General features: G+C 52.0%; 1 protein-coding gene across 2 annotated transcripts in view; it reads right to left on the bottom strand.

The window, feature by feature from the left end:
* The window catches only part of MMP11 (matrix metallopeptidase 11), a 32,938-nt gene extending 18,342 nt beyond the window's left edge, over positions 1–14,596 (bottom strand). For both annotated transcript variants that reach the window (XM_032779511.2, XM_032779512.2), the window contains exon 1: positions 14,325–14,596. In XM_032779511.2, the coding sequence (XP_032635402.1) occupies positions 14,325–14,432 (108 nt within the window). In that variant the 5' untranslated portion in view covers positions 14,433–14,596. The remainder of the gene's footprint in view (positions 1–14,324) is intronic.
* Between the last annotated feature and the right edge of the window lie 257 nt (positions 14,597–14,853).

Here is a 14,853-nt window from a genome sequence, read left to right as displayed (position 1 = left end):
CAGCAGCTCCTGGTCTGTGTTCCCTTGGCAGCTGGTCAGCGTGAAATGCTTTGGGCAGAACCAGACCCTCAGAAAAAGAAGGGAATTGCTAGGCAGTAAATTCTCCCACCCACGTCTTTTTCCCAGTTGGCTGCTCATTGTCGTTAACCACAAGCACACAGTGCTCGGGAAATGGTTTAATTATGCGCCTCGCTCTCCCAGTGGAAAGCAGGAGGCTGGGCAGCTGAACACATGGATTCAGAGGGAGAATGGGGGGCCCACACTGGTCTCTCCTATCCCCTTGTTCCCCCTTCAGCATTTTCCTATTGTTTCTAGCATCTGCCCCTATCTACGGAACACGACTCCGGGCAGCCACTGCTCAGTGCACGAGCATTAGCTTTGGGATCCCCCACCCTGGTGACTGAAATGAAGTGCCCCTAACCTGTGTCCTATGGCAGGAGTTTTCATCCCCCTGGCTTCACAAGAGGTGTCAGGGGTCAGGGCCACCCTGCCCATCCCATATTGCTAAATGGGAGGGAGATGGTCCCAACTAGATGGGAGGGAGCACCAGTAGTGGGTGGGTCCTGGCATGGGAAGAGTCATGAACCACTCTTGTGTAGGGATTATGATGATACTTAACATTTTATATAGTGTTTTTCCATCAGCAGCATTAGTGCCACCAATTAACCCAGCCCTCTCCCCGGAGAGCTAACTCAGCACTACAATTCTCCATTTGACAGCAGGGTCAGCTGGGGTGCAGAGAGGGTGCCTAAAAGTAAGTGACCCACATCCACAGCACAGCCAGTGGGAGTCATATGGTGCTCAGCCGCTTTAGAAAATCAGCCTACGTAATTTGGGTGCCCAAATGTGGACTCAGTTGCTTAATATTAGGCATCCACATTTGACAATGTTGGTTTAAGTGACGTGGCAGGGGGAAGTCAGTGTAAAAGCTGTGGATTCCTGCCTCCCAGCCCTACGTTCAGCCTATTTCACCACCCGTCTTAGTCACTGCACGGCCTGCTCCGTCCCTGGCAGCCCCGCTGGGCTAGGACGTGGCTAAGAAGATATAGTTGATGTACTTCCAGTAGGTTACAAAGCCCACTGGCGTCACGGGAGCATCCAGCAAACTCCTTCGCTGCGGCTGACTCGTGGATTCTTCCCTCCAGGGGCAATTACCGGGTATGGGAGATGTCTCTTGGGTCACGTTAGAAGCAAGACAGATGGGGCACGATGCTGAGGTGAGAGAAGCTCCCTTTATCCTGAAAGAATCAGGGTCCTTGGAGCCTCCAGGCTCTGCCCTGCTCATTTGTTTCCTTTACTTCTCTAGTTTCCTGTGACTTAAATGGGATCTCTCTGTGTCGACAGACTCACACACCCCCGTCTCTCAGGTGCCAGCGGACAGGCCAGCCCCCTGCATCACCCAGCCAGGGACCTTACGGTCAGCATGGCGCGATGCTGGCTGGTTTCTACGGATGGAGCTGCAGTTTAATCCCACGAATTGCCATCTCTCTGTTCCAGCACAATAGTTCCATTCATGTGGGCTGTAATGAAGTGTGAAGCCCTTGGCATTAATTCGGCTATCACAGCTAACGTCTATATCACAGCACTGGGCCCTCCGGACGGGCGGCAGGGATGGACACAGGAACTTGGCAGGTCACAGGAAGGCACATGGTAAACTCGCCACTCATTGCTAGCATTATTCCACCAGCCCATCCTCCCCTGTCGCAGACAGCCAGATGCTCCTCTAACTCGGCAGCAATCACCTCCTGCGGTCCTTGCCTGAGAAACCAGACTCAGTCCTCACACTGAGCTACTCAACCTTACATCCCAAAGCGCTCTGCAGGCCACAGCAATCGCCCCATCCATCAGCTCTGGGAGGATGAACAGCACGTAGGCCCAACCACCAAGAACAAGTCGAGCTTTTAGATGGTTTAGAACAAAGAGGAGGCGGGGATGCAGGTGCGACCTGTCCTGATCTGTCTCCTGGGCATTCCTCTCACGCCAGTAGCTCACAAGAGCAGAGCCTTCCGGAATAAGAGGTACCCGGACTTTTACAGCAAGGCTGGTAACAAGATGAGCTGTCAGCGTATCGCTGTGCTGCTCACCGGGGATGCAGGCTAAGGACTCTGAGGCTGAGTCCAGGGCAATCCCAGACTGACGGGGCTCTCTCTTTGTCAGGCTGCACCAGCTAAAGGGGGCTCACCTCAGACACCAGGGCAGGACCTGCTACGCAGCAAGAACAGCAAGAAATGGAGATCTCTGGATTCCGCAGACCCAGAAGGGACCCTGCAAGGAGCATCCGCAGGACTGGTGCAAAGGACAAGTTGAAGGAAGCCAGTGAACTGCACAAGAGAGATGAGCCCTAGTGGTGGGTGAGGAGTGGCCTGTGGCCTCAGGGCCCCTCGTGACAGCAGGACAGTTGGCAGAGTCGTGCATGTGCAGTCCTGGGCTGGTTTGACTAAAGAGGGCCCCACAAAGGAGTTTTACCTAACTGGGCTTGTGCCCTTCTGACATACAGAGAAGGCCTGGAATTTTTCCCACCTGCTTGTTTTTGTTTTTTTTTTATTAACCTGAGAAGTATTAGGATCATCCCCCCTGGTTTGCCCTGGCTTTGCTGGAGGAGCTGGTAGGTCTCCTGCTGGGGGGATCTTGTTAGCTCCACTGATGCAAGTGCTGGTGGACATGGGTGGCGGATGGAGCCCCCCTTCAGGAAGGCTAGCACCCCCACCTCAACCCTTCCTCATGAGGACCTCCCTGAGAAGCCCTGACACCCCTGCTCTGTGACTGGAAGACCCCCAGGCCAGCTGGCGCCCCCAAGCTCCCTTGCCCCCTCCCCATGGCTGAAGGAGCCCTGGGCTGGCTGGAGCCCCCCAGCCATACCGTGGCTCCCCTCCTGAGATCCCAAGCCACTCTGTGAGCTCTTCCAAAGAACTTGAGCTCCACAGTTGTGGCCGCTGATTGCGGAGTTCGCAGGGAAGCTTTTGCTTATTATTATGCACCATGCAGGATCCAGGGCGGCTGAGGGGGCGGTGTGTGTTATTCAGCTTCCTGGAGTCCAGGGAGATCATTGACGAACCCAGGAAGCTGAGTAGCACAATCAGCAGCCGCAACTGCGCCAAGGGAGGCTTAGCCTGCCCTGGCCTATTATACCCGCTGTCTATGCTGGTGGAGGCGATGATCCTGCCCTGAGCTGGGTGGTGGTAGAAATACTTGTGCCCTGTCTACATTAATGGTCAGAAGATGCACATTGGTGCCGGTCCAGAGACAGAGGTGAGGCAGTTTGTTTCTCCCCTATTCCGGGGCTGATTTGGCTAACTTGTGCCCGTTGCAATAGGCCACTGCAGCTATCCAGAGCCACTGGACCTCTGGGCTTGCCCCAGCCCTCCCAGCTCTGACCCCACCCCAACCTGTCCCCTGGGCACCTCTGCCAGGCCTCAGAGCACCCTGCACGAGGGAGCCCAGAAGAGCAGCACAGAGCTGGCTCTGTACACAGTATATGGGCCCTTCTGCTGGGCGGGTTTCTACCCATCCTGTGACTCCCTCTGCACCAAAATAGATGGTGCAGAGACACTTCACTGCTGCAGCCAATCTGTCCCATCACTGTTGTCATCGCTGGAGCTGCCCAGGTGTTAGCACAGCCATAGGAAATTCCCTGGAAACCACTGGCATTAGCCACAGCCAGACACGCAAAGCCACCCAGGGGCTGGCTGAGAGGCTGATGCCATTTGCCACAGAATTCTCTGGAGACTTTTCTAGCCAGAGATATGAACCTACTTGGCTGGACTCATCTCTCTGGTCACCACAGACACATCTCTGGCCTGGAGCCTTTCGAGCTGAGAGGTGGCTCAGGAAGCATGCCCTGCTTGTAAATGTTGGATTCCACCCGCTACTGCACTGAAACCATGTGCCAGGCAGTATGGACTCAACTGGGCTCGCTTTGCGCCCTGGAGCGGGGATGGGGTAGAAGACCTGGCTGTCGGCTTCGATGTCACCACAGCTCCTCTTCTGTAAACTGTGATCGCTCCTCCTGACCTGCAGCTCCATTAGAAGCATGCACTGGGGCTGGAATGCTGCTGCCAAAGCCTTTCTTGGCGGCTTGGCTTTCGCTAAGAAAAGCATTAACTACTTAGCGGTGCCAGTGGCTTCCCTCCCACTCCCTGATCTGGAGGGGAGATAAAATTCCAGTGGGCCAAAATGAAAAAAAAAAGAGAAGCCATCCCTGCTGAGAAGCAAAAGCTGCTCCTGGAGCCTGAGACCACGGAAATCAGCACTGTCTGGGGAAGGGAGTACCATGCATCACTCTCAAGCAATGCCTGCCAGTGAGTGTCACGATCCTCCCTCCCCAGGGGCTGCTGGCAGCAGGAGGGATCGTGAGACCCTTACTCATGCCTGGGGGAGTGCCTTACTCCACCAATGGTCCCCCAGCTACCCATGGGGTAGGCTGCTTCTCACTATCAGGGTGGCCCTATGAATCTGTCCTGCTCAGGACAAGGAGAGAGGATTTATGCAGCTAATTCTCATTGGCTTTTATACGACATTCCAAACCCTCTCACGGAGCACAGACAAGAGCCCGCTAAGAAGGAGATATTCACTGCCTGGGGTTTGTGAATGGATGTCTCCCAGCCAAGGGAACGAGGCAAAGGATTTGTAATATGGAGTTTGGATGACTATCCAGCTGTATATCCCACACTGGTGAAAGCCCCGAGGACACTAATGAGCCAAAGTCTCTGCCTTCCATAGGTATTGTTCTTGTGGGGCAGGCTGCAATGAACACACACAGGGCTCAGCTGCAATGAACACACACAGGGCTAAGCAGCACACTGGGAGGGTGGCCTCTGAAAAATGAACAGATTCCCAGCAGACAGTTAACTGTGAAACTCCAACCCGGAATGAGAGGGGGAAAGGTCTGATCCCATGGGAGAGCAGACAGCCCCGCAAGGAACAGACGGCCTGCTCTGTTCTCTCAGGCTTTGCACCGACATCATCACGTGCACACTGGCCCATTGCAGAACATGACAGACATCACATGAGGCCACATGGAAAACAGCCAGGCTCCCCAGTCAGCGTCCCATCCACGTTCATGAGATACAGTGGACCTTTAACCTCTCCAGTTAGGGGCAGGGCAATTCTCCCGGAGCTGGCATGTAGCAGTCAAATGCCGTGTCTGGAAGGAGGTGGCAAACAGGGCAGCCCAGCCACAGAAACCCAGGAGCAGCAGCAAAGCAGGATATTTTCTGTCAACAAAAAAATTAACAATGAGGCTGCTGGTGTGCAAAGCCCGCTGCCCGTCCTGCTGACCAACACCCTCTCATTGGTGTCTTGTCTTCTACTTAGGGGCAGGTTCATTGCTTTGTTCTGCATATGTACAGCACCTTGCACAATGGACCCTGGGCCATGACAGAGGTACCCAGGTGCCACAACAACACAGATACCACATTGACATCCTTGTTCCCAGCAAGCAGAGAGGGGCTAACTATGCTGCTGTCCTGGCTTAGAGCAGCATGGGGCGCAGGTCACTTTCTGGAGGATTCTCTGCAGCTTGAGGTCTTCAAACCACAATCTGAGGACTTCAATAACTCAGACATAGGTTAGGGGTTTGTTACAGGAGTGGGTGGGTGAGATTCTGTGGCCTGTGTTGTGCAGGAGGTCAGACTAGATGATCATAATGGTCCCTTCTGACCTTAAAGTCTATGAGTCTAATTTTGGATATGACTCCTACTGGGGGCGGGGGGCTACAGCCGGCCCTGCAGGGGAACAGCCTCAGCTGGTTTCTCCCATCACTTACATTTGTGATCCCACCTTCGAGGTGGAAAACCCAGTGACTTACCCTCCTCCAAGGAACCTGAGAGCTCTCCTGCTGCCCGACCTCTCTACTGGCCTTTCTGACATACTTCATCTCCTGGCATGGACAACCCTGACAGTTAGGAAGCTTTTCCTAATGTCTAACCTAAATCTCCCTGACTGCAGTTTAAGGCCATTGCTTCACGTCCTGTCCTCAGTGGTTAAGGAGAACAATTTATCTCCCTCCTCTTGATAACCTTTTAGGTACTTGAAGATGTTATCATGTCAGTCTTCTCTTCTCCAGACCAAACAAACCCAACTGGTTTTCAATCTTCCCTCATAGGTCATGTTTTCTAGACCTTTAATCATTTTTGTTGTTCTCCTCTGGACTTTCTCCAATTTATCCACATCTTTCCTTAAGTCCAGCACTCAGAACTGGACACGATACTCCAGATGAGGCCGTATCCGTGCGGAGCATATTGGAAGAATTACTTCTCATGTCTTGCTCACAGTACTTCTGCTAATACATCCCAGAATAACGTTTGCTTTTTTTGCAACAGTGTTACATTGTTGACTCCTATTTAGTTTATGATCCACTATAACCCCCACACCTTTTTCTGCAGTTCTCTTTCCTAGGCAGTGTGGTTGTAGCCGTGGTTGGTCCCAGGATATTAGGTGGGTGAGGTAATCTCTTTTATTGGATCAACTTCTGTTGGTGAAAGACACAAGCATTCAAGCTCCACAAAGCTCCACTGCTACAATGATCAACACCCACCCCCCAACCACATCTTTCACAATCCAGGGGTCCTGCACAAGCCTATCAATATGTGGTGTACCTTGTCCAGTGCACTAAATGTCCCAATAGCACTATGTAAGTGAAACCAGACAATCACTGCACTCGCCAATGAACTCACACAGGAAAACGATGAAAAACAAACCACCACCTCACCCATGGGTGAACATTTTTCACTAAGCGATCACTCTATCTCCAACCCATCAGTCCCCATCCTCGCAGGGAACCTGCACAGCACTTCCAAAGAAAAACCCGGGAGCTTGAATTCATAACTTCGCTAGACGCTAAAAATCAAGGACTTACTAGAGACACTGGATTTATGGCTTATTACAACAATCGATAACCCACTAACAATCTCCCGCATCTGCTTCTCCCTCCCCTTTCTTCTCTAGGGCTGGAGGGGTGTTAGCAGGCCACATCACCACGGTCCCTTGAAAGATGTGTTAACTACTTGGACTAAAAAAAAATCTGTTCCATCTTGTATTTAGCTGTGACACTCGGCATAAATATCCCAGACCTGAAGAGCTCCGTGTAAGCTTGAACACTTGTCTCCCCCGAGTGTCCCCTGGCCCCGACTTGCTTCCAGGTGGGAGCAGAGAATCCCTGTCTCTCCCCTGCAGCTCCATGCTACATCCCTGCAGCAACTGCTGCCGCAGGGTCCTAGTGCCCCCTATCCTGTCCTCCAGACCTGAACTCCCAACATTCTCAGGACACATGCTGATCCATAGTGGCCACTGCTGATATCCAGCACCTCCCTCCTCTCTTAACCTCTGAGTCCCTCTCTGGATTGGAACTGGACTAGAACCAAAGGCCATCTTGAAAGCAACATTACCAGCCCAAGCAGTCAAAAACCATGAGTTAGACCCCCCCCCCCAAATCACTGGCTCTACCGCCGCCGCTTCATTCATTCTTTGGCGGCAATTCAGTGGCAGGCCCTTCCCTCCGAGAGGGACTGAGGGACCTGCAACCGAATTGCCGCCAAAGAGCCAGCCCTGGGGGAGGGCATAACTTTATATTCTTGCCTGAGGTGCAAAAATACCAGTTACAGCTCTGCTGGTTGGTCTATATTTCCCTGGATTGTCCTTATTTCTGTTTATAGGCCAGTAATATATTTGCCCTTTTCTAGTGCTTCTGTGTCACGGTGCTCATCGAAGTACCTATGTGGAGCATGCAGAGCTCAGCCCTCTGGGATAACCAGTTCAAAGCAATTCCCTCTGTCAGGTCACTCCTCATCTTATGGGCTTCATCGTGGCACAGATGCTGCTCAGTAGCCACAAGAGCTTTGTAGTTCACTGATCCCTTCCCAGCGGGCCAGGCCACCTGCTCTCCTACAATGGAGAGGCACTGCGAGAGTCTGGAATCAGAATTACAGCCACCCTCAGAGAGCTTCCTGTGACACTGCTCTGTAAACCATTACAGCAGCCCAGGTCTTTCCTGCCGCTCCTTTCCCTGTGGGAGTGGGCACAGTCTCATTCTCAACCAGCCCCCTTCTCTCCCACCAAGCCGTCTATGCTGTCACAGTGTTTGCTGCTTCCTTGACTGATCCCATGGATACTCTGGCCACTCGAGGGGCAAACCTTCACAGGCGAAACATCATCCTTTAGGACCATCAAATAGTCTGCACACAAAGGCACTGTACTTCTGCACACGCCCTCCTCCTTCCTCTCTCAGTTCCACCCTCAGGGGAGGGGAAAGAGCCCCGTGTCTTTACACACGCAAATAAAGCCACACTGTAGGTTCAGAAATTGCTGCCATCTGTGCTAGGTTCTTGTCTCTGTAGTTCTGCTCCAGGACAGCCGCCTCCCCCTCATTCCTGGGGTGTGCGCACCCCTTCTTGCTCCCCGGATGAGTGGCAGCACCTGCTTTGATTCAAAAGACCACCACTCTTATTCGGTAGCACTGATCACCTTCGCCTGCTGTGTTTAGCAAGCCCGTCCTTTAACCCAGAGCGGATTTGGATTCCAAGTGCTGCTGGGGCTGCTGTTTAGCAGTAAAGTTCTGCTTTCTCAGAGGGAGCCAGTTCCACACTGAATCAGGGCATCTCAAACACTAGGCATGTATCAGAGTCCGTGTTTGCCGAAGCTAATGCTACCAGAGAATCATAGCCATTTCATGACTGGAAGGGACCATTATTCTGTGATGTAGGCCAGCCCCTGCCTGTTTCGTGTACACAGCACCCTGGTATCTCTGCCCAGTGGGACCTGTTGGGTGCTGACATAAACAGTTGCACAAAGAAAGGCAGCACAAGATATTTGGTTGATCTTACAAAACCCATAACGGTGCATATTCTTGAATGCCATCCTCTGTCACTGAGTCTATTAACTATTTACATATGCACAGACACAGAGCACTCTCATCACAGGACCAGCCCATGTCCTCTAGCACGCTGGGCTGCATCCTGATCAGCATGAAGAGAAAGAGGCACGAATGTGAAGTCAGATGGGCTAAGGCAGGGGAGCATACAGGAACAGAGCTCCTTGTACACACAAACCAAGGCCCTTCTCCTGCCATGCGCCTTAGGAATCCTCAAGTGCAATCTCCCTGCGACCATTCTCTGTTTCCCGTTTATCTGGTGGTGGTTGTTGTTGGCAACGAAGAAAGAAAATGTTTATTTTTCCTAAGCAACAGGAAACATGAAACACTGAGAACTGCAAATGTTTATGCCCACAGAGCCAGTGAGGGCCTAAGCTGATGCAAAGAGAGAGGGCGAATTAATAAACTCTTCAGGCTTATTTTCATGAGCAGACGTTTTAGTTAGGTGATAGTTCAAGGCTTTGGTCCACCAGTGGCACCATTTCTGAGCAGGCAACACAGCGAAAGCATAGACAACCAGAGAAAAGAGTACTCACCAGGTACAAGGAGCCCTGGCTGGACAAAGATCTCACGACCCCCTAGTCTGATGAGATAGGAATCCCCTGAAAACCAAGAAACCCACCCTGGGACTTCACGAAGTCCAGTCACAATAGGGCTGTTTTCTGTGCATATGTAAGGTCAAAGCTAAAATGAAGCATCAGCTATCAGCACATGCCAGGGACTGGGACTCATTGACCTATTGGGCGACATGTGCAGGGACCCCCTCCCTCACTTATAAGGGGCATGTGCCAGCCTGGACCAGGGATTGACACCCCCCCCTCAACCTATGAGGGGCAAGCACCAGTTGGGCCAGGGATCAGCACCTCTTATTTATGGGGAGGACGTGCCTGGCCAGGTCAGGGACTGGGATTCCCCCATCTACAGGAGCAGACCCACTTGGGCCAGGGACCCCTGAGCATATGCTGAGAGACACCCTCAGCTCTCTGGCCCACTGGTGATTCTCAGACTCCTGGGCGGATGGAATGAAAAGAGCTGCATCTGTGAGGGCTCAAGAGTTACATAAATATGCAGTGATTTCAGAGCATCTTCCTGACAGACACAGGTCTCTATTTTATTCTTGCATGGTGGCCTTTTCCGTATAGAAACTCCACGAAGCGCAGCAAGGATGTCGTATGGCCGAGCTCTGTCCAAGCCTGATTATTCTCATTTATTCTCGACAGAGCAAAGCCCTGTGATGGGTTCTCCAGGGAATCCACCATTTGTCCTCCCTAGACACCACCTGCTCCATCTGTTCCTCAGTAGCCTGAGCAGTTAGGGATGCCTGCCGCACTTTGAATACACTTAGAACAGAACTTTGGCCTCAGTCTTCCCTCTAAAGTTGAGCCAAACCCAAAGTGATGCTTTTCTGAAAGTTGCAAGTGCTCAGGTGACTTTCATTTCCATGTGCCTTCTGCTTCCTGGTTTAAGCCACATCCGCAGCCCAAATACCCAGATCTCACAAAAGCCCCATTCTCGCCGTCCTGGCTGGACGGGATAGAACCTGAATCTAAGAGAAAACTTGTTTTTGTGAAGTTTCCGGTCTAGTTCATAGACCAATGAGGCTTGAATAAGCCGATAAGATTTGGATACCATTCTTTGGAGAATCCTCCACCCCTGACAGCATTGTCAAAGAAAACCAGCCACTCTCCTTATGCCACTTCTCTTATGGGGAGAACAGGGTCCCCGGGGGATGGTGAGGAATCTCTTCTGACCCCAGCTGACATGTTCCTGCCCAGAAGCATGAGGCCTGATGGTCTTTGCTGTTATTTTTATCCTTCCCAGTAGGACAGCAGAGGTGACTCAGAGCATGGGTCACAGCACCTGGATACACTAATTTCCTTTCGCTCCCACTCTCCCTTCCTGTCCACTTCACAAGAGCCCAGGTGCTAAAACAAAGCCTTCAAGAACTACAGTTTGCTGGTGTGTGCGTGTGCGTCTCTGTGAGGGGGAAGGTGGACACTGCCAAAGCATGCACAAACCCTGCAGTAAATGTTTATATGTGCTCTTGATTCCCTGCTGAAGTGAAGGATAAACATGTCTAAATTATCCTGGATGCTCATTTCAATATTTAAAGAGTGAAAACAAACAGCATAGATCAACCTCTTTTGTAAACTTTCTCTGCACGGGGAGAGAGGAGCCTGCACAGGCCAAGCTACTCCTCCTAAAGTCTCCCCTATCTGCTCCCGGCCCAGATATCTGCATGTCATGCAGCTATAAGGAAGCACAGTGCATTCCAGGTAGGACTGCTGGCTCGAGAGGCGCAAGTTCCAGGAAATAACATATGGCTGGATTACACCAGCCAACTAGGCATGAGGCCACCAGTTTTCCTCAAGGCTAGTTTCTCAGAGGGGGTCTGAGCCAGGCCATCTCTGGGTGTTTCATTTGGTCTGGGTGTGCACTGCCCTGAGAATTTGAGATTTTAGTTCTGGGGATTTTAAAAGAACCACTGCAGATAGCTTGACTTTTGCTCTAATTCTGGCCTTCCTCAGGCACTAACATAAAAGCTGAGCCCTCCTGACCAGAGCTCTGAGAGCTCCAAGACTTCTAAATTTCCCCCACCTAGTTTTACCTTGTAACAAACCTCAGCCCTTGAGCACCCCAGCAGTAAATGCTGGTGTATCAAAAGCTATCAAACCTCATGCTTCAGGACTAAAACTGACCTGCTGAGGTCAGGAAGAAATCCATCACCCCCTCCTCCACCATGGCATGGTATGTTTTTGTACACTGTCTGTCTGAGTGCAGTGAAGGGGTTTTGCCCTTCATTAAGAGGTCAATCCAGAAATCCCAGGCAACCCTGTCTTAATTTAATAACCAGGCGGCATCCAATTAAATTAAATAGCAACAAGATTAAATGGACACCAACTTAAAGAAATCATATTTTTCTGAAATTCTAGACCTAGTTACAAGTAACACCTTCAATGACCGAAAGAAGTTAGTGGCAGAAAGAAGTGTCTACAGTTTCAGCTTCTTGGTATATTTGAGAGTACCCCCTGTATAGTTAGTGCAACTGTTTGCACTGCATAGTTAGTTTCTCGCTTGCTGGAGAGATCCTTATAAAGACTGGCAAGAGAGCAGAAAATCCTTGTGGAAAGGGACCACACTATTGGGTATTGAGGGGGTGCTCCACCAGAAAATGATTTAAAAAGAAAATCAGATGATTAAAAAGACCAAATTGCCCGTGTCCCTTTAGAAACCATGGAAGTTAGTTTATTTTTGCGTGACACACCATTAAGACAGCCAGTGGGTGGAACGCTCTGCCATAAGAAGCTCTTGAACCAAATGCTTATTAGGATGCCAGAAAAGTGTAGCTATTGGTTAGGAATAACGTGGATATCATCCAGCATTACTCTTGCTATATCAGGGTAGTTAGCAGTCATGATTCAGAAGAATATAAATCAACAGCTGGCTGCCTGGGATTAAGGAGAAGCTTTTCTCACAGCCAGGTGGACTGCACTTATTCCCTTATGGGAGTTATACCATACTCTGAAGCATCTGGTATCGGACACAGAACAAGATGGACCGCTGGCCTGATTTGGTATGGAATTTCTGTCTTACCCAGGCACTGTGCCAGCTCTCTTTTCCTCCCTGCTGTGCTCCAGGCGTGCTAGCCAGTTTGCATATGCCTCAGCAACCTTTGCACTCCCTTGGCAGCAGCAAGTGAGGGTCATGGGTATAAGAGAGTGTATGGGGGACACTAGTCTCAGGGAGACACAAAAGTTATATGGGGACCTTAATTTACACAGGACACTTTAAATCTAGGGCTAGCACTGCCATCCTACACAGAATCCAGCATGGACCCCTGTTGGCCTCAGGACCCAGATCAGATGCACTGCTGGTCCATTCAAGAATGGTAATTCCTTTGTTTCTTTATATTAGGACACCATGGGGTGGCTCACGGCCTATCCCCCTCCCCCCATACCAGTTCATGTCTCTGCAGGAAGGAGCAAGGCTTCAGATTTGTAAATTACTAACTCTGGCTTATTGGCAGAGCTACAGATCAACCAGTTGCTAAATGTAGTTGAAGCCCTAACACAGCTGGGGGTGTGCAAAGAAATGCATCTCCATTCAGCATGTGCTCTGCCTTACTGTCCGTGGAGGCACAGCTGGGATGAGTTCAATGACATTTTGTTTTGAATAATAAAAGCGCTTCCTAGACCAAGAATGTTTAAGCCAAGCTTCAGCCCCCAAACAGATTTAACAGCCAAGTTATAAACCTCTCAGATGACAGAGCTTGATAATAAAACCATCAACAGGACCTGCGCTAATCCCCAGTGGTGCTACCAGGCATTGCTCTGTCACCAATTTATACACCAGAGAAACACGTGCATATAATAACCCAATTACACACACACACAGCCCCAATGCAGGCAGCACTCTGTCCACTCCAACCCCCAAAACTTCTCCCTCACGCCAGTATCAGCACCTCCAATAGCTAACAGCCCCATCCAAGGTGCCAGGCACGTCTGTGAAGGACAGCTCTGCTGCTTCCCCCCCCTGCTTGCAGGTTTTATTCATCTATTTAGTTTTTGTATCCCCTTAACAGTTCTTGCTTTCATCTGGAACTGCCATCACAGCATGTGGGATGCATTCTTACCAGGCAATGAATGCCAGCGTACCTTTAAGGAGAAGAGGGGGAAAGAACCCTTGTCATCTTCTAAACAGTAATTACAGTCATCTCCCACCCACCCCACAAAAGAGGGCACATTTTAAAACTACACCCCAACAAGCAAAAAATCTGCATGCAGATTTCACTGCCCTGCAACAAAGCAGGAGGCAGCTGACATTACAGAAAACTGCCAGCTCTAAAACAAACATGCATCTGCTGCTGGGGGAACAACTGGTGGAGCTTCACTGGGAGGGTGGGCAAGGCAAGGGGGAGGGGAGAAAGAGAGAGAGGGTGGGATTGTTTTCCCAGCAGAACAACAACAACAAAAGTTTCTTTTTTTGGAGCAGGGAGGGGTCTGCCAAGAAAATGCCCCAGTGGGCAGCAGCTGCTGATTCCTAAAGAAAGGGACTGCACAAAAAATACCCCTTCTCGTGTTTATATGGGAATCTGAAGGGGCGCAGAGCGCCACACAATAGCAGCAAAGCAAACCCATGCAGCCGGAGGGGCTGTGACATTCCTCCTCCAGCCCCGGCACGCAGCGGGCAGCTCATCGGGATGTAAACAAGCCGAGGGGTGCAGTCGCCCTGGGAAGCGGGGTGAGGGGTACCCGAGTGGGGGCTCCGGCAGCTGTCTGTGCAGCCCCCCCGCACAGCCAGAGGGGAGGGCAGAGGAGGCGTTTGAAATGCAGCAAGGGGCGAGCTGTGCTGGCGCCCCAGGGCACAGGGGAAGCCGCGTGGAGCCAAGGCTGGCCCGGGCCGGAGTGGTCAGTGCGGAGATCTCGGGGCGCAGGGAGCCCCTCGCCCTTGTACTCACCAGGGGTTTGTGCCGGCGGGGCCCCCGCGCTGCGGGCAGCGCCTGGCCCCCCAGCAGCCAGGGCAGGAGGAGGGCAGCGAGCAGAGCGGAAAGCGGCGCCCGAGTCATCCCGGTCGCTGCTGGGACAAGCGCAGGTTGCAGGCAGGCGGGAGCCGGAGCGGAGCGAGCCGGGGCCGGGCGCTGCCTGGCGCAGACATGGGGCCGGGGATGTCCCGCAGCCCCTTTTATACGCGCTCCTGCCTTTTGTTCGCCCTCTTCGGATGACACGTTTGTGGGCCGCCGAAGTGACACATCCCGGCGGCACCACGTGGGGCGGCGGGGGGCGGAATCCCGGGAGCCGGGCTGGAGCCAGGGCATGGGCGGCGTTAACTCCTCCCGCGCCGGGGCGAGGCAGCTTCCCCTCCTGCGCCCCTTGGCCACAGCGATACACTCGGGGTGGGGGGACCCCGCTGGCTGAGCAGGAAGGAAATCAGCCCTGCCTGCGCAAAGCGCCCAACGCCACCCCCAGAGTGCTGCTATGGGGCATGTT

The sequence above is a fragment of the Chelonoidis abingdonii genome, chromosome 22, assembly GCF_003597395.2.
Source record: "Chelonoidis abingdonii isolate Lonesome George chromosome 22, CheloAbing_2.0, whole genome shotgun sequence".
NCBI lineage: Eukaryota > Metazoa > Chordata > Testudines > Testudinidae > Chelonoidis > Chelonoidis abingdonii.
Note: the sequence above shows the minus strand (reverse complement) of the source record. Positions and strands in the feature narration are given on the sequence as shown.